The sequence below is a fragment of the Scyliorhinus torazame genome, chromosome 11 (genome assembly GCF_047496885.1).
Source record: "Scyliorhinus torazame isolate Kashiwa2021f chromosome 11, sScyTor2.1, whole genome shotgun sequence".
Lineage (NCBI taxonomy): Eukaryota > Metazoa > Chordata > Chondrichthyes > Carcharhiniformes > Scyliorhinidae > Scyliorhinus > Scyliorhinus torazame.
In genome coordinates this window covers 91067050-91086238 of record NC_092717.1, presented here as the reverse complement: position 1 = coordinate 91086238, position 19189 = coordinate 91067050, and the positions used below count along the sequence as shown (strand labels likewise).

The 19189-nt window shown below is 50.3% G+C and overlaps 1 protein-coding gene across 20 annotated transcripts in view; it reads right to left on the bottom strand.

Annotated features, from left to right (window-relative positions):
* The window catches only part of LOC140385374 (band 4.1-like protein 3), a 322225-nt gene that overhangs the window by 2317 nt on the left and 300719 nt on the right, over positions 1–19189 (bottom strand). For 16 of the 20 annotated variants that reach the window (XM_072467467.1, XM_072467466.1, XM_072467468.1 and 13 more), the window contains 3 exons: positions 11037–11135; positions 4086–4166; positions 3299–3415 (listed from right to left, as the gene is read on the bottom strand). In XM_072467467.1, the coding sequence (XP_072323568.1) occupies positions 3305–3415; positions 4086–4166; positions 11037–11135 (291 nt within the window). In that variant the 3' untranslated portion in view covers positions 3299–3304. The remainder of the gene's footprint in view (positions 1–3298; positions 3416–4085; positions 4167–11036; positions 11136–19189) is intronic. The other 4 variants (XM_072467470.1, XM_072467476.1, XM_072467471.1 and 1 more) reach the window with 3 other exon arrangements.

Genomic DNA, 19189 nt, shown 5'->3' with positions numbered 1-19189 from the left:
TGTAATGTGAGTGAGAAAGAGTGACAAGGGAATGCCCAGGGGGTACATGGCCATATACAATAAACTCATTTAAAATCCTGTGTTCGATGATGGAGTAAACAAACTAATGAGCTGAAAGAACTGTGGCTGGCCTTTGAAAAACTATTGGCATAGATTTCAGTCATACCTGCTTTGCTGTTAGTCTTGTAAAAAATGATCACTGTGTTTTCCCCCTTTACTAACATTGTTTAAATCTGGCCCCAAGTCAAAGGGGTATCTTGTCAATTAATGGCAGGGATGTCAGCAGATGGGTAGAAAACCAATCACGCTGAAAACATCTGGACTTCAGGGTTATCTGCACAGGGGTGGACTCCAGGGGTGGACTCCAGAGGTTGCTGCCGGTTTCAGTGGAGTAATGGCAACAAATGCTGACCGTTTCACTGTCATTACTAATGCAAAATTCAAGCCATTCTCAAAATTCAATACTAGCAATTGGTAAACCATTATTGGCTTGTCCTGAATCTTCAACAAAAGGGTATTGGATTGGCTTTGCCACCTGCATATACTTAACTCGATTTCTGTTTATTCCACTCAATATATTTGCCATAAAGCCAATTTATCACTCTCCAAGTCACTGCCTCTCCAGCTTGGTTGAAATTCTCCAATTAAAGTGCAGTTATCTTCCTTCATCAGAATGTTTCTGATCCTGTCTATGTGGAAAGGGTGATCAATGTAAGATGGCTCAGGGCGGACAGTGCACTGGAAGAAGCCAAGATAAAGGAATTCTATATTGATGAAGGTCACGGCTGGCAGGAAAGTTTGGTTTTGAGCTCCAGTAATCTGTACCAAATTCTCTTGAACAACTATGCCTTCGTCATGGCACACAGTCGGTACACCATTATTCCGACCCAGGTTTCCAGCAAATTCCAGCCAATATAAACTGGTGTTGAACCATAGGCCAGTTTTCAAAATAAGCTTTTTGACTAACTTAATTTTGCTAGCTACCTTTTTGACTTTGATGGAGAAATAATGACAAGGACTTTCAATATGTGAATTTTTATACAAGTATTTCATACAGATAAGGCAAGATTTAAAAAAATAACTCTCAAGGGAGATCAAACAATTTTCAGGCCTTATTTTTTACTGAGCTTTTCTGGGATTTAACGAGATTCCTCAGAGCATTTTCCCCAAAATAAATACGGTGAATGAGTGTGGGTTTAATAATTTATTAGGTTTTAATTCCCAGATTAAAAAATAAAATGGTTATGGCTTAAAAATGATATGATTTATTTCGCTAAGAAGGAGATACAGAGCTTTCCGGTGGCACCAGCCTCCACACTGTTAGAGGAGGTGCTGGCGACAGGGAGATTAGAGAATGAGGTGGTGTTGACGATTTATGGAGTGATTTTGGGAGAAGAGAAGGCACCGCTGAAGGGGATTAAGGCAAAATGGGAGGAAGAATTGGGAGAGGGCATGGAAGAGGAGTTGTGGTGTGAGGTGCTCTGGAGGGTGAATGTCTCAACTTCATGCGCAAGGTTAGGGCTGATAAAGCTGAAGGTGGTGTATAGGGTACATCTCACAAAGGTGAGGATGAGCCGGCTCTTTGAGGGGGTAGAGGATGTATGTGAACGTTGCGGGGGGTGGTGGGGGGGGAGTGGTATTGGAGGGAGGTGTTCAGGGGAAGGCTGATGTGAGGTTGGGCCGGGTCCTCTGGAGGCCATATTCAGGGTATCGGATTGGCCGTGGTTGGAAGCGGGTGCGGAGGCAGATGTTTTAGCCTTCGCCTCGCTAATCGCCCAAAATCGGATCATGTGGGAGTGGAGGTCAGTTTCGCCACCCTGTGCCCTGGCGTGGCAATCTGTTGGGAGTTTTTAGCACGCGATTAGGTGAAGTTTGAGTTGAGGGGAAGGATGGAAGGGTTCTACAATTCATGGGCTTTGTTTATTATGCACTTTCAAGAATTGGATGACATTGACCATTAGGGGTGGTGGGGGGTTGGACTGTGTACGTGGTTGACTATGTCTGGGAGGTGGGTTAATTCCTGAATCCTTTTCTTTGATGTTTGTATTTAAAATGTTGAGGGTTGTTTGGGGTTGGTGGGAGGAAGGAATTGTTGGCCAGGGGATTGACATTGTATTTGTTACCGTTGATTGTTTGTTGGTGGGTGTAAATTTGGATGAAAATGTGAAAAAGGAGAATAAAAGTATTTTGAAAAAAATGATATGATTTAGCACATGCAAAAGCATAGTAGGAAGTCACACCAATGAAATTGTGGAGGGTAGGAATCATAGTTTCTTCAAATAACCAGAAGCAGGCACACACATCACTCTTTAACCCATAGTTTTCTAGATTATACAGTTCTTATACATCAACTGCAGATTACAAGCTCTCCATACTAATGCTAACAAATACTTCCTTTAACTTTTGTACTGCTCATTATCACATCCTCCTCCATCTCAAGTTGAGAGGACATAGAGGGATAGACATGGACAAACTGCAGACTTATTCAGGATGACAATCTGCAACTGATCAAGTGCAATTCAAGTTTAACCTGCAGCTAAGCCACCAACACCTCAGAGCTGAATCTCTGCCATAGTCTATACGTGGCATTCTATCTCAAAGTCTTCCTGGAAAATGTTAAACTTCATTCAACTGCCAAATTTAGATGCCCATTAACCCTGAGGTTTGAGCTTGGGCTGTCGTGTATTGTTGAGCCACTACTCAAATGTTTGAGGTATGAGTAATGTATTAGTGAACTGTTTTGCTGTTATGACACAAAATAGGACTGTACTGGATCAGTAGCAAACAATTTTATTTTCTTGTACACTCTGGACCCAGTTTGATTGATAACAATATGCACAAATATCATAACTGCATTTATATTGGACAATAAAGCATTTGAATAGAAAGGCCAGTCTGTACAACAACCCATTTCCACAAACCCTGTTCACCTAATCTCTTGAAGGGTAGTTCTAGGTAAATATATTTTTGATTCCTACGAAGTAATCCAGTAAATAACAGGACCACACCTGGTACTAATATATCTAGCTAATTGCACTGATGCAGATTTGTTCTTCATAGCCAAATTAGATTATCTTTTTGTTGTAATAGTCACAATATTTTAAAGCTGTAAGATTATATATTTAAGTAAACATTAGATCCTTCAGCTTGTCACTTAATGTGTTAATAGAGCATCCCAAAGCACTTGTCTATGGGTTATAGAGTTAAAAGCTGCAAATTAAAATCAAAGGTGTGCAGAGAGCACTACGGTACTGCACAGCAGCTTGTAAAGTACCAGGCGGATGCAGTTTGCTCTTACCTGCGGTCAATCATCTCCGTCTTCTGGCGTGATCTCTGTCTCTTTGTGTACCACTACTTTGGTCACAGACATATCAGGGTGCTGCTCTTTGGCCTCTTTAATTGCCTGAGCCAGGGCCTAACCGAAAGAAAGCCCCCCCGAGGTATAAAAACAGTAGGTGGGACATGCATGATCAGAAGCAGGATGGATATTTCTGATGACTTTTTCTCAATTACTTTATTGATGGAAATGATTAAAAGAAAATTTTAAAATCTCTACTAGAAGGAGCAGTACGTCATGCATACATATTATAAACTTGACCGCATCTCTCCAGGGTGTTGATTTGATTTCAGTTCTACACCGAAATGGGTTCCACCAGTCTCCATGCTCACTGTGGCACAACAAGTGAGCTTTTGGCCTCTTGTCAGAAAACTCTGCATTGGTAGTTGCTTTCAATGTGGCTGGAGCTGCTCTCAAACCCCCATCCATCACCCGCTTCCCCCTCCCGCTACAAACCACAGCAAAGGTTCATGAATTGATTTTTTTAAAAAGTGAAATTTGGAAGTAATTTCTTTATTTCATGGTATTACTCACAAATTCATTCTATTAATCTATCAGAGGTACCATGCTATGACTTACAGCTCCTTTAACTTGAAATGCAGTTGCTGAATTAAATTACAAAGCATGCAGATTTTAGTGTCGTTTTGCTAGTAGAGTTTCTGTATACTACATTGGTCTTTTAAATATAAAAGCCATTTTACTTGATAACCTATTTAGATGCATTGTGATCACACTTATGTTAACCTACCTGATCATGGTCAATGTCAGCATCTCCTGTAATGACAATTCGTTTCTCAATGCGTGTTTCTGAAACTCCTCCTTTCACAGTCTATAATCAGAAAGTGGAGTAGTTAGTCACTTCATGTTAGTGAAACTCTCAATTACAACTAACTTACTGGGTACATTTCTTGGTTGATTTTGTACAAAGTCATAGGCCAATCCCCAAAGTGTGCTAAATTAGGATTTCATGACTCTAATATCCCTCTTGCAGTTGCAGTGTACAGAACTGCATACAAGTTCACTGTGGCCTAACCAGTGTCTTGTGCAAATTCAAGATTACTTCCATCAAGGCCACTAGGTATAAATCTTTTTTGCCCTTTTAGTAGCTTTTTCTAACTGCAGTTCTACTTTTCAAAGATAGAAAATACTGGAAGTACTCAGCAGATTGACAGCATCTATAGAAAGAGAAACGGGATTAACATTTCAGGTTAACGAAAGGTTGAAGAGTTAACTTTGTTTCTCTCTCTACGGATGCTGCCATACCAGCTCAGCATTTTCTGATTTAATTTTAGATTGCCAGCATTCGCAGCACTTTGCATTTCTGCTTCCCAAAGATTTGTGCATATGCAAATGAGATCATTGCAGCCCTCCACTCTGTAAAGGGGCACATCATTTTGAGTTCACTATATTACAGTGTTATTATTTCCAAGAGATAAAAATCACATTTTTCTTCATGGATTTGGTAATTGGCAGTTGACGGCTGATTGTCAATGGTGGAGTATTTGAAATTGAGTATGCTCAACAGTTGTTGAAGTAACATCTGGTAAGGCAAGATTAATTGACAGCACCATGTATTGGATAGCTAGTTCAAAGTTGTTTACTAGAAAAGTGTTGACTTGTGGTGAATGTATTATGCCAATAATCCACCATTGTATTTGTATCTGTACTGTTGCCCTTGTATTTGTATCTGTGCTATGCTGTTGCCCTTGTGGGCTCCACCTATGGGCCATTGTATGGCATTATCCATAGGGGAACATGTTGGGGCCTGTATGGGCTCTGCCCATGGCTCCTCCCCTTGAAGGGAGGTATAAAGAGCAGTCAACCTGTAGGTGGTTCTCAGTATTGGATCACTCACAGGCAGGCACTGTTCTAAGTTGATTAAAGCCACCTCGTCACCCGTCTCGAGTGAATTGATGGTCGCATCAATTTAATCAACTTAAACGCAACTATGGAATCGGCCCTCAAACCTGACCGACTGGAACTCGATCCGCAGGCCGTGGAGGTGAAATTTTTTTTTTTCGCACTGGCTCCGCTGCTTCAAGGCCTATCTCGCAGCCTCCTCCACGCCTTCTGTCACCGACGAACAGAAGCTGAGCCTCCTCCACGCACGGTGAGCCATCGAATCTCTGTTCAACTCGACGAGGCCTCCTCCTACGCAGACGCCCTCGCGATGCTTGAACGCCTCTATGTACGGCCTACGAGGTCTATGCGCGACACATCCTCAGCACTCGCCGCTAGCGCCCCGGGGAATCGCTAGAAGACTACCTATGCGACCTCAAAGCCCTCGCATGCAACTGCAACTACCAGGCCGTTACGGCCACTCAACATATGGAACCCGCCGTCCGAGACGTCTACGTGGCAGGAGTCCGGTCCAACTATGTGAGACAGCGCCTACTCGAAAAGGGGGCCCTGGACCTGGTTCAGACGGTAAAGTTAGCCTCCTCTCCGGAAGTAGCGTTCCAGTGCCTTAACGTGTTCCCGGCTGACCACGCGACCCCCTCGTGGACCCCCTACCAAAGACTACCCCAGGCCTGTGCCCCGCGGTTGCCCGCCCACCATGGGGGACTACCCTGCTATTTCTGCGGCCAATCCCAACACCCCTGGCAGCACTGCCCGGCCCGTAACGCAAACTGCAGCAGCTGCGGGAGAAAAGGACATTTCGCCAAAGTTTGCCTGGCCAGGTCCAAGAACTCTAACTCACAGGCCCGATCCTCAGACTCACAGGCCCGCTGACCCTGCAGTGTGGCAGCGTGTCTGCCGACTCCGCCCCCTGTAGACACATCATCAGCCTTGTGCTATCCGTTTGGGTAGCCATCTTCCAGCCCTCACAGCATGTGCGACTCACGGGGGCCGCCATCTTGGCCATCCTCCCCCATGTGGCCGGCCACGTGCGATCCATTGGGGCCGCCATCTTGGACGCCATCTTCCTCACCGCCCGCCACGCTCGACCAACGGGGGCCGTCATCTTGGCCACCATATGCTACACCGCTCGACGCGAACGATCAACAAGGGCAGCTATCGCGGAACCGCCCCAGCACCTCCGACCACGCTGGCTACCCGCAACTCAGCATGGTCACCCAGACCAGTCGCGACCCAAGCACCTCCCGAGCTCCATGATGACCATCCGGCACGAGACGCCTTGCCTTTTCGACTCCGGGAGCACAGAGAGCTTCATTCACCCGGACATGGTAAGACGCTGCTCGCTCCCAATTTTCCCGGCGCACCAAACCATCTCCCTCGCCTCTGGGTCACACTCGGTGCAAATCCAAGGGTGCACTACTGCAAACCTAGCAATACAGGGCGCCGGGTACGCCAATTTTAAATTTTATGTGCTTCCAGACCTCTGCACTCCTCTCCTATTGGGACTAGATTTCCAATGCAACGTCACCAGCCTCTGGAGGCGGGTTTAGCACACTGGGCTAAATCGCTGGCTTTTAAAGCAGATCAAGCAGGCCAGCAGCACGGTTCAATTCCCGTACCAGCCTCCCCGAACAGGCGCCGGAATGTGGCGACTAGGGGCTTTTCACAGTAACTTCATTGAAGCCTACTTGTGACAATAAGCGATTTGCATTTTCATTTCAGGAGCCTAACACTGAAGTTCGGGCAGCCCCTACCCCTACTCACCATATGCAGCCTCGCGAACCTAAAAGTCGACCCTCCCCCACACTTCGCAAACCTCACCGCCGACTGCAAACCAGTCGCCACCAGAAGCAGGCGGTATAGCATACAGGACAGGACTTTTATCAGGTCCGAGGTCCAGCGACTCTTGCGGGAGCAAGACATCGAGGCCAGCAATAGCCCCCGGAGAGCTCAGGTGGTGGTCGTCAAGACCGGGGAAAAGAACCGGATGGTTCTAGATTACAGCCAAACCATAAACCGGTACACGCAACTCGATGCGTACCCCCATCCCCGGATTGCAGACATGGTAAACCAGATCGCACATTACCGGCACAGTTGATCTGAAGTCTGCATACCACCAGCTCCCAGCCCGGAGGACCGCCACTACACGGCTTTTGAGGCAGACGGCTGCCTTTTCCACTTCCTCCGGGTCCCCTTTGGCGTCACAAACGGGGTTTCGGTGTTCCAAAGAACAATGGACCGAATGGTGGACCGGTACGGGCTGCGGGCCACATTTCCGTACTTGGACAATGTCACCATCTGCGGCCATGATCAGCAGGACCACGACGCCAACCTCCACAGATTTCTCCAAATCGCCCAAACCCTAAACCTCACGTACAACAAGGAGAAATGCGTTGTAGCCATCCTCGGCTACGTCGTGGAAAACTGGGTTCTAGGACCCGACCCTGACTGTATGCGCCCCTCCTGCAACTCCCCCTCCCCCACTGCCCCAAGGCCCTGAAGAGGTGCCTGGTGTTCTTTTCATATTATGCCCAGTGGGTCCCCAACTATGCGAACAAAGCCCGCCCACTAATTAAGGCCGCCATCTTCCCACTGACGACTGAGGCCCGCCAGGCCTTCAGCTGCATCAAGGCAACATCGGCAAAGACGCGATGCACGCGGTGGACGAGTCCGTCCCCTTCCAGGTGGAGAGCGACGCTTCAGAGAGCGCTACCCTTCAGAGACCGGTAGCTCCTCAGTCGAAAAAGAGGCCCAAGCCATCGTGGAAGCCGTACGGCGCTGGTAGGAGGTTTACCCTTGTCACCGACCAATGATCGGTAGCCTTCATGTTCGATAATACGCAGCACTCCACCTCAAGAACGATAAGATCTTGAGGTGGAGGATCGAACTCCCCACCTATAATTACGATATAGTATATTGTCCTGGGAAGCTCAACGAGCCCCCAGATGCCCTGTCTCGCGGCACATGCGCCAGCGCGCAAGATGACCGACTAGGGCTATCCACGATGACCTCTGCCACCCGGCTTATCCACTAAATCGAGGCCCGCAACCTGCCCTACTCCACCGAGGAGGTCAGAGCTATGACCAGGGACTGCCAGATCTGTGTGGAGTGTAAACCGCACTTCTATCGATCAGATAAGGCCCACCTGGTAAAGGCATCCCGGCCCTTTGAGCGCCTCAGTATCGATTTCAAAGGGCCCCTCTCCTCCAATAACCGCAATACATATTTCCTCAACATTATTGATGAGTTCTCCCGCTTCCCCTTTGCATTCCCTTGCCCCGGCATGACCACGTCCACCGTCATTAAAGCTCTACATAATGTCTTCACCCTGTTTGGTTTCCCCAATTATGTCCACAGTGACCGGGGCTCGTCGTTCATGAGCGACGAACTGCGTCAGTACCTGCTCAGTAAGGGCATCGCCTCGAGCAGGACTACCAGTTATAACCCCAGGGGAAACGGGCAGGTGAAGAGGGATAACGCGACGGTCTGGAAGACCATCCGACTGACCATGCGGTCCAAGAATCTCCCAGTTTCTCACTGGCAGGAGGTCCTCCCCGATGCGCTCCACTCTATTAGGTCCCCACTTTGCACTGTCCCCACAAATGAGACCCCTCATGTCCGCCTATTTGTATTCCCTAGGAGATAATCTCAGGGGCCTCGCTTCCGTCCTGGCTGAAGACACTGGGGCCAGTCCTACTCAGAAAACACGTCAGGAGCCATAAGTCCGATCCTCTGGTAGAGAGGGTCCAGCTCCTACACTCCAACCCCCAGTACACTTATATCGAACATCCCTATGGCCGACAGGATACGGTCCCCTCCGGGACCTGGCACCAGCCGGTTCCACCACCACCACCACCCCCCCCCTACCATGACCAGCACCCCAGCCCCTTATATGGCTCCCGCCCGCCATCCCCCCTTCACCGATCCACAGGAATGAAGCTCCAGAAGAGAGTCCACGTCTGTACCCGCATCGGTGCCCTCACCACCGATGCCAGCACGGACGAGCCTTACACCCGGGCCAGCAACAACGCCAGAGCTTCGGCGATCACAGCGCACAATCCGTGCGCCGGACCGGCTGAACTTATGAACCCGTCACCCCCGCCGGACTTCATTTTTTTAACAGGTGGTGAATGTATTATGCCAATAATCCACCATTGTATATGTATCTGTGCTGTTGCCCTTGTATTTGTATCTGTGCTATGCTGTTGCCCTTGTGGGCTCCTCCTATGGGCCATTGTATGGCATTATCCATAGGGGAACATGTTGGGGCCTGTATGGGCTCCGCCCATGGTTTCTCCCCTTGAAGGGAGGTATAAAGAGCAGTCAACCTGTAGGTGGTTCTCAGTGTTCGATCAGTCACAGGCAGGCACTGTTCTAAGTTGATTAAAGCCACAGTTTACTTCTACTCCTGTCTCAAGTGAATTGATGGTCGCATCAACTATAAACCTACTCCACATTTAATTCTCTCCGATGCCAAGGTTCCAAACACATTTACAGCTTTTCCACTGCATTTCATTGATGCATATCCTCAGTGCAGCACATCTCTGGATGTAACATAGAACTGGAAGCTTTGTAATACTCATCTACCAACAGTATCACACCTCAAGCCATTGCAACACGACCTAGATACATGTTGTTTCATCACATACAAAGTGGTGTGCAGATTACTGACAACGGTGTTCCTTCAAATTCCAGCATCTCAGCACTACAGTTCCGGCTGTGCAAGCTGTCAGAATCACAACCTGCGTAAGTTCCTTCCTCGAAGCAGAGATGTCCAAGACACATCTACACTAACACCATAAAACAGATCTGTATATGAGAGTAAAAATCTAAGAAGCCAGCCTCAGGTGATGGTAGCTCTCGCTTTGATCACTGCAATTCAATCTTTAAATTCCCCGATGACTTTTTTAGAATTAATAGACAATGGGTGTAATTCAGCGACCCTGTTGTGCCCTGCGCGGATCCAGGTGCAACGGGTGAATTGCGCGAGAGCCCCAAATCGGGCTCCACACTGATCGCGACTTAACCAACTCAATCTGTATCTTGCCCTCCAGATCTGCAGATGAGCCTAATGGCTCATTTAAATACATGGACGCCAGATTCACCCAGCTCCCGGGACACAGCGACTGCGCATGCGAGACCTCGCCAGGGCGGCGTTTAGTACTTGTCCACATAAACATGGACCAGGCGTAACGGCACCTCGGGGGGCCTCAAAGACCATTGGAGACAGGGCAGCGTGGAACAGCCTTGGTGTGTCACCATGGCACTGCCAGGGTCCCCAAATTAGCATTGCCAGTGGTCAAGCCTGGGGTGGCCTTGCCAATTGGAGGAGAGGTCCCAGGGACCTCAACAAGGTTGGGGGTGAGGGCGGGTCCAGAAAGAGTGAAGATCAGGGTTGTTGATCAAAATGGCGCCCCGATCTGTGAACAGCCGTTTCTGCTGGCGAGGTCAGCTCGCCAGCAGGAAATCTCTCCAAGTGTGGCCTTGGCGGAGAGAAACTCCTCAGGGCCAAAAAAAATGGAAAAGCACCGTTGAATAGCAGGGTGATTCTATGTAATGCAACCGCCAGTCTGTCAAACGCGACCAAAAGTGGATTTAGTTTTAAGTCTGCTGACCCGCGCCCAATATGTATTGTAACATTTTAGGGTATTTTAAAGACACTGAAGTTTTGTAACAAGAAGAAAAACACGCAAAGGACCATCAACAATTCAATGGGAATGAAAATCAGGCCATTCCTATGTTCTGTGGTCTGGCTGCAAGATTAGTTTTATGTCCAGACAACAATTTCAAAATTTATCCTAAAGTAACTACTCCATGTCTGGAATGAAAACTGAACTACCTTGGTGATATGGGTAGTGGTTGTAGTACTTGAGGTTTCTGAGGTGATCGTCTGAGCACTCATTAGAACTCCTGGGTCACTGTCAGCACTCGAATCCAACTGACAAAAGGAAAAAAAACATTCATTTTGAAATTTACAATTAAATTGAAGTTACTGCAAGAAAAATGTGTTGTCCCTCCTCTTCTCTTAATAAAACTTCTTCACAGCAGGAAGAAGGTCTTGTGAAAGAAAAATAAACAAACACATAGCAGTGAACAGAAATAAAGGTCTCTGCTGGAAGTGTGCATTTGTTATTAATTGCTTATGAGCAAGATTGCTCCAAAAATTGGATTAGAAGTGAGCTATTTGAACTGAACATTTTAATCAGTTGAAAAAGTTTCAACTATAAATGGATGCATATATGCGTATTCCTTCTGTTATCATTTTTGAGTATCACTTCACGCATCTTCCGAAGTCAACCTTAATAATGGGCACTCCTTTGCCAGGGCCAACAATGGCCTATTGTATCTAGCCCACCACTCACAAGGTGACAACTTATCTTTGTGTCTCTCAATTTTTCAATACCTTTCAATACCTATACTGCTTCTCTCTGCTGCAGCTTTCCAGTAAGGTCCCACTTTTCTAATATCAAGAGGGGCATTTTTCAAACTCTCGTGTAAATCATAGAATCCCTACAGTACAAAAGGAGGCCATTTAGCCCATTGAGTCTGCAGCGACCCTCTGAAAGAGAACCCTACCTAGGCCCACGCTCCCACCCTATCCCCATAACCGAGTAACCCCACCTAACCTATAGGCCATGAAGGGCAATCTGGCATGGCCAATCATCTAACCTGCACATCTATGGACTGAGGGAGGACACCCACTGGGAGAACGTGCAAACTCCACACAGTCACCCAAGGCTGGAGCAGAACCCGGGTCCCTGGCGCTGTGAGCCACTGTGCCGCCAGCAGGAAACTTCTCAAGAGAGGGGCCATAAAGAGGGAGATTTCAGAGAGAGCGGGGCCATAAAGAGGGAGATTTCAGAGAGAGAGAGGGGCCATAAAGAGGGAGATTTCAGAGAGAGCGGGGCCATAAAGAGGGAGATTTCACAGAGAGAGCGGGGCCATAAAGAGGGAGATTTCACAGAGAGAGCGGGGCCATAAAGAGGGAGATTTCAGAGCGAGAGGTGCCATAAAGAGGGAGATTTCAGAGCGAGAGGTGCCATAAAGAGGGAGACTTCAGAGCGAGAGGTGCCATAAAGAGGGAGATTTCAGAGAAAGAGCGGGGCCATAAAGAGGGAGATTTCAGAGAGAGAGGGTCCATAAAGAGGGAGATTTCAGAGCGAGAGGTGCCATAAAGAGGGAGATTTCAGAGAGAGAGCGGGGCCATAAAGAGGGAGATTTCAGAGAGAGAGCGGGGCCATAAAGAGGGAGATTTCAGAGAGAGAGCGGGGCCATAAAGAGGGAGATTTCAGAGAAAGAGCGGGGCCATAAAGAGGGAGATTTCAGAGCGAGAGGTGCCATAAAGAGGGAGATTTCAGAGAAAGAGCGGGGCCATAAAGAGGGAGATTTCAGAGAGAGAGCGGGGCCATAAAGAGGGAGATTTCAGAGAAAGAGCGGGGCCATAAAGAGGGAGATTTCAGAGAGAGAGCGGGGCCATAAAGAGGGAGATTTCAGAGAAAGAGCGGGGCCATAAAGAGGGAGATTTCAGAGAGAGAGAGCGGGGCCAAAAAGTGGGAGATTTCAGAGAGAGAGCGGGGCCATAAAGTGGGAGATTTCAGAGAAAGCAGGGCCATAAAGAGGGAGATTTCAGAGAGAGCAGGGCCATAAAGGGAGATTTCAGAGAGAAGGATCATAAAGAGAGCGATTTCAGAGAGAAGGGTCATAAAGAGGGAGATTTCAGAGAGAGCGGGGTCATAAAGAGGGAGATTTTAGCGATAGTGGGGCCATAAAGAGGGAGATTTCAGAGAGAGTGGGGCCATAAAGAGGGAGATTTCAGAGAGAAGGGTCATTGAGATACCCTCAATTACGACTCAGGAGAGGAGTTTGATAACACAAAGGCTTTAATAACCAGAAAACCAGACAGCTGCCGAGAAGTGTGCTCACTGCACGCTGCCTACTGAACGTAACTTTATATACAGCATCCTGGGGGCGGAGCCGGAGGCGGAGTCCCCCAGGGTTCCAAACCCGGTCTTAAAGGGGCCTACGCATTAAAGATACATATGTATAGATATCATCCATCACATTCACCTCCTGTTTAAAAAAAAACGCATAGTCCGTCGGGGGTGAAGTGGAATTACAAGTTCAGTCTTTTGGGTGGTCTTATTGCCCGTGTCGACCTTCTCAGCTCCGGCGGTGGTGCGGCGGATACGGTCGTCCTCGGTGGTGGTATATCCAGAAGCACGGTTGTCTGAGCCTTTGCCCGCGTTGGAGCAGGGGGGTATCCGGGGTGACTAGGGTGATTGGTGCCTGCACCGGCTGGGGGGTGCTATGGGGGGGGGGGGGGGGGGGCGCTGTCGGAGTCGACCGCCGGTGCGGGGAGGGGAGCATCGATGGAAGGGGGGGGCGTCGGTGGGCGAGCCAGCGCGTGCCAGGTCTCGCAGGGAAACGGTGTCCTGCCTGCCGTCGGGGTGCTCGCCGTAGCGTATTGAGGGTTTGCGTGTAATAGTTGGACCCTCTCGACCAGTGGATCTGTCTTATGGCTCCTCACGTGCCTCCAGAGTAGAACTGGTCCCGGAGTCGTCAGCCAACGTGGAAGCGAGACCCCAGAGGTGGACTTCCTGGGGAAGACAAACAAACGGTTGTGAGGGGTCTCGTTTGTGGCCGTACAGAGGAGCAACCTAATGGAGTGTAGGGCATCGGGTAGGACCTCCCTCCAGAGGGTGATTGGGAGACTTCTTGACCGTAGGGCTAGAAGAACAGCCTTCCAAACTGTTGCGTTCTCTCTCTCCATCTGCCCGTTTCCCTGCGGGTTATAGCTGGTCATTCTGCTCGAGGCGATGCCCTTGTTGAGCAGATACTGACACAGCTCATCGCTCATGAACGATGTACCCCGGTCGCTGTGGATATAAGCGGGGAAACCAAACAGGGTGAAGATGCTGTGCAGTGCCTTGATTACGGAGGCCGAGGTCATATCGGGGCAGGAGACAGCGAATGGGAAGCGGGGGAATTCATCGATGACAGTGAGGAAGTAGGTGTTGCGGTTGGTGGACGTGAGGGGCCCTTTGAAGTCCAAGCTTAGTCGCTCAAAGGGCCCAGAGGCCTTTACCAGGCGAACCTTGTCTGGTCGATAGAAGTGCAGTTTGCACTCCGCACAGATCTGGCAAGCCTTGGTCATGGCGTTGACCTCCTCGGTGGAGTAAGGTAGGTTGCGGGACTTGATGAAATGGGCAAGCCGGGTGACCCCCGGATGGCAGAGGTCATCGTGGATGGCCCGCAGACGGTCTTTCTGCATGTTGGCGCACGTGCCGCGGGACAGGGCATCTGGGGACTCGTTGAGCTTCCCCGGACAATATGTAATATCGTACGTGTAGGTGGAGAGTTCGATCCTCCACCTCAGAATTTTATCATTCTTTATTTTGCCCCATTGTACGTTATCGAACATAAAGGCGACCGACCGTTGGTCGGTGGCAAGGGCGAACCTCCTACCGGCTAGGTAGTGCCTCCAGTGCCGCACAGCCTCCACTATGGCTTGTGCCTCCTTCTCGACTGCAGAGTGTCGAATTTCCGAGGCGGTGAGGGTTCGGGAGAAGAACGCTACTGCTCTGCCTGCCTGGTTGAGGGTAGCAGCCAGGGTGACGTCTGATGCGTCGCTTTCTACCTGGGAGGGAATGGTTTCGTCCACCGCGTGCATGGCGGCCTTGATGGTATTGGCCTTGATATGGCTGAAGGCCGGCTGAGCCTCAGCCATCAGGGGAAAAACCGTGGTCTTAATGAGTGGACGGGCTTTGTCCGCATATCTGGGGACCCACTGGGCATAATAGGAAAAGAGCCCCAGGCACCGTTTGAATGCCTTGAGGCTACAGGGGAGGGGAAGTTCCTTAAGGGGGTGCATGCGGTCGAGGTCTGGCCCTAGGACCCCATTTTCCACGACGTAGCCGAGGATGGCTAGCCGGGTTGTGTGGAACACGTATTTCTCTTTATTGTATGTAAGATTGAGGGCCCGGGCGTTCTGGAGGAACTTCCTCAGGTTTTCGTCATGGTCCTGCTGGTCATGGCCACAGATGGTGACGTTGTCCAAGTACGGGTATGTAGCCCGTAAGTCGTACTGGTCCACCATTTGATCCATTGCCCTTTGGAGAACTGAGACTCCGTTTGTGACACCGAAAGGGACCCTGAGGAAGTGGAAGAGCCGACCTGCTGCTTCAAAGGCTGTATAGGGGCGGTCCTCTGGGCGGATAGGGAGATGATGATAGGCCGATTTTAGGTCGACTGTGGAGAATACACAATACTGGGCGATTTGGTTCACCATTTCTGCTATGCGGGGAATTGGGTACGCATCGAGTTGCGTAAAGCGGTTTATGGTCTGGCTATAGTCCACCACCATACTTTGTTTTTCCCTGGAGCGGACTACCAGTACATGTGCCCTCCAAGGGCTGTTGCTAGCCTCTATGACCCCTTCTTTTAGTAGCCGCTGAACTTCTGACTTGATGAAGGTCATGTCTTGGGCACTGTCCCGTCGACTGCTGGTGGCGACGGGCTTACAGTCGGGGGTGAGGTTCGCGAAGAGGGGGGTGGTGCAACTTTCAGTGTCGCCAGGCTACATACCGTAAGCGGGGGCAGGAGTCCGCCGAACTTCAGGGTCAGGCTTCGGTGGCTGCACTGAAAGTCCAGACCGAGCAGCAGGGGGGGCGCAGAGGTGAGGGAGGACATAAAGTTTAAAACGGGCGTATTTGGCGCCTTGGATTGGGAGGTTCGCGACACAATACCCCGTGATTTGGACTGAATGAGACCCAGATGTGAGGGCGATAGTTTGGGAGGCGGGACAGGTGCGCAGGGAGCAGCATCTTACCGTGTCTGGATGGCTAAAACTCTCCGTGCTCCCGGAGTCAAAAAGGCAGGGGGTGTCGCGGCCGTTGATTTGAACCAGCATCATTGAGTTTCGCAGGTGCTTCGGCCGAGATTGATCAAGCGTGATCGCTCCGAGTTGCGGGCAGTCAGAGTCCTCGGTTGAATCGGACTCGCAAAATGGCCGCCGCCGTCGGTCGCACGTTTTGAGTTTTGAAGATGGCCGCCCCCATGACTCGCACGAGGCCGATGACACGTCGGAAGTAGGCGTGTCTGGCCGCCATGCGGAGCCTGTGGTCCCGGGTTTTTGATTTCTGGGCCCGATGAGACTTTTGTTTCTGGCCTTTGGGCCCAGCCAGGCAGACCTTCGCGAAGTGCCCCTTCTTTCCGCATTCGCCGCAGATAGCAAAGCGGGCTGGGCAACGCTGGCGTGAGTGCTGGCCTTGCCCACAGAAATAGCATTGGGGGCCCCCCGGTGTGAGCGGGTCGCAGCGCGGCGCAGGCCTGAAGCGTGGCCGAGTCTGGTGGGGATCGAGAGGGGTTTGCAAGGTCCGCGGAGTACGCGTGGAGATTATGGTGGGCCGCTTCCAGGGAAGAGGCGAGCGTTACCGTGCCTTTGAGGTCCTTCGCTCTGTCTTCTAGGCGCCGCTGCCGGATGTACGTGGATCGGATACCGGACACGAAAGCCTCACGAATATGTAAATCCATGTGGACGTCTGCCGTCACCTTTTTATGGTCGCAGTTCCTGGCGAGCGCGGTGAGTCTCTCCAAGTATTCATCTAGCATTTCCCCGGAGCACTGGCGGCAGGTCGAGAGCAAATGTCTGGCGTGTACATCGTTTATCGGCTTTACGAAGCGCGTCTGTAGGATTTCGACCGCCGTTTCGTACATCGTAGCTTTCACGATCACGGAGGATAGTTGGTGGCCCACCCGGGCATGTAGTAAGCTCAGCTTGCGAGGTCCGTCAACTTCAGTCTCTGAGGAATTCAGATAGGCCTCAAAGCACCGGGGCCAGTATAAAAAAATTTCAGCGGCTTCCGGCTACCGAACGTCCAAATTGAGCTTCTCTGGCTTTCGACCGCTGTCCTTCATGATGTAGTCTGGTTATTAAATTGAGATACCCTCAATTACGACTCGGGAGAGGAGTTTGATAATACAAAGGCTTTAATTACCAAAAAACCAGACAGCTGCCGAGAAGTGTGCTCACTGCACGCTGCCCACTGAAAGTAACCTTATATACAGCTTCTTGGGGGCGGAGCTGGAGGCGGAGTCCCCCAGGGTTCCAAACTTGGTCTTAAAGGGGCCTACGCATTAAAGGTACATGTATATACAGATATCATTCGTCACAGTCATAAAGAGGGAGATTTCAGAAAGAAAGAGGGGCCATAAAGAGGGAGATTTCAGAGAGAGAGTGGGGCCATAAAGAGGGAGATTTCAGAGAGAGCGGTTGCATAAAGAGAGAGATTTCAGTGAGAGCAGGGCCATAAATAGTGAGATTTCAGTGAGAGCAGGCCATGGAGTGAGATTTCAGTGAGAGTGGGGACTTAAAGAGCGTGGATTCAATGAGAGCGGAAACAGCGAGGTTTCAGTGAGAGCGGATACAGAGGTTTCAGTGGGAGCGGGGCCATAAAGAGAGATTTCAGAGAGAGCAGAAGCAGCGAGGTTTCAGTGAGGGGGAAGCTGCGAGGTTTCAGTGAGAACGGAACCAGCGAGATTTCAGTGAGAGAGCGGAAGCAGCGAGGTTTCAGTGAGAGTGGAAGCAGTGAGGTTTCAGTGAGAGAGCGGAAGCAGCGAGGTTTCAGTGAGAGCGGAAGCAGTGAGGTTTCAGTGAGAGAGCGGAAGCAGCGAGGTTTCAGTGAGGGGGAAGCAGCGAGGTTCCAGTGAGAGAGCGGAAGCAGCGAGGTTTCAGTGAAGGGGAAGCAGCGAGGTTTCAGTGAGAACGGAAGCAGCGAGGTTTCAGTGAGGGGGAAGCAGCGAGGTTTCAGTGAGAGAGTGGAAGCAGCGAGGTTTCAGTGTGAACGGAAGCAGCGAGGTTTCAGTGAGGGGGAAGCAGCGAGGTTTCAGTGAGAGAGCGGAAGCAGCGAGGTTTCAGTGAGAACGGAAGCAGTGAGGTTTCAGTGAGAGAGCGGAAGCAGCGAGGTCTCAGTGAGAGCGGAAGCAGCGAGGTTTCAGTGAGAGAGCGGAAGCAGTGAGGTTTCAGTAAGAGAGCGGAAGCAGTGAGGTTTCAGTGAGAACGGAAGCAGCTAGGTTTCAGTGAGAAAGGAAGCAGCGAGGTTTCAGTGAGAAAGGAAGCAGCGAGGTTTCAGCGAGAGCGGAAGCAGCGAGGTTTCAGTGAGAGAGCGGAAGCTGCGAGGGTTCAGTGAGAGCGGAAGCAGCGAGGTTTCAGTGAAGGGGAAGCAGCGAGGTTTCAGTGAGAGAGCGGAAGCAGCGAGGTTTCAGTGAGAGAGCGGAAGCAGCGAGGTTTCAGTAAGAACGGAAGCAGCGAGCTTTCAGCGAGAGAGCGGAAGCTGCGAGGGTTCAGTGAGAGCGAAAGCAGTGAGGTTCCAGTGAGAGCGGAAGCAGCGAGGTTTCAGTGAGAACGGAAGCAGCGAGGTTTCAGCGAGAGAGCGGAAGCAGCGAGGTTTCAGTGAGAGAGCGGAAGCAGTGAGGTTTCAGCGAGGGTGGAAGCAGCGAGGTTTCAGTGAGAGAGCGGAAGCAGCGAGGTTTCAGCGAGGGTGGAAGCAGCGAGGTTTCAGTGAGAGAATGGAAGCAGCGAGGTTTCAGTGAGAGAGCGGAAGCAGCGAGGTTTCAGCGAGGGTGGAAGCAGCGAGGTTTCAGTGAGAGAATGGAAGCAGCGAGGTTTCAGTGAGAGCGGAAGCAGCGAGGTTTCAGCGAGAGTGGAAGCAGCGAGGTTTCAGTGAGAACGGAAGCAGCGAGGTTTCTGTGAAGGGGAAGCAGTGAGGTTTCAGCGAGAGTGGAAGCAGCGAGGTTTCAGTGAGAGCGGAAGCAGTGAGGTTTCAGCGAGGGTGGAAGCAGCGAGGTTTCAGTGAGAACGGAAGCAGCGAGGTTTCAGTGAGAGCGGAAGCAGCGAGGTTTCAGCGAGAGCGGAAGCAGCGAGGTTTCAGTGAGAGAGCGGAAGCAGCGAGGTTTCAGCGAGAGTGGAAGCAGCGAGGTTTCAGAGAGAGCGGA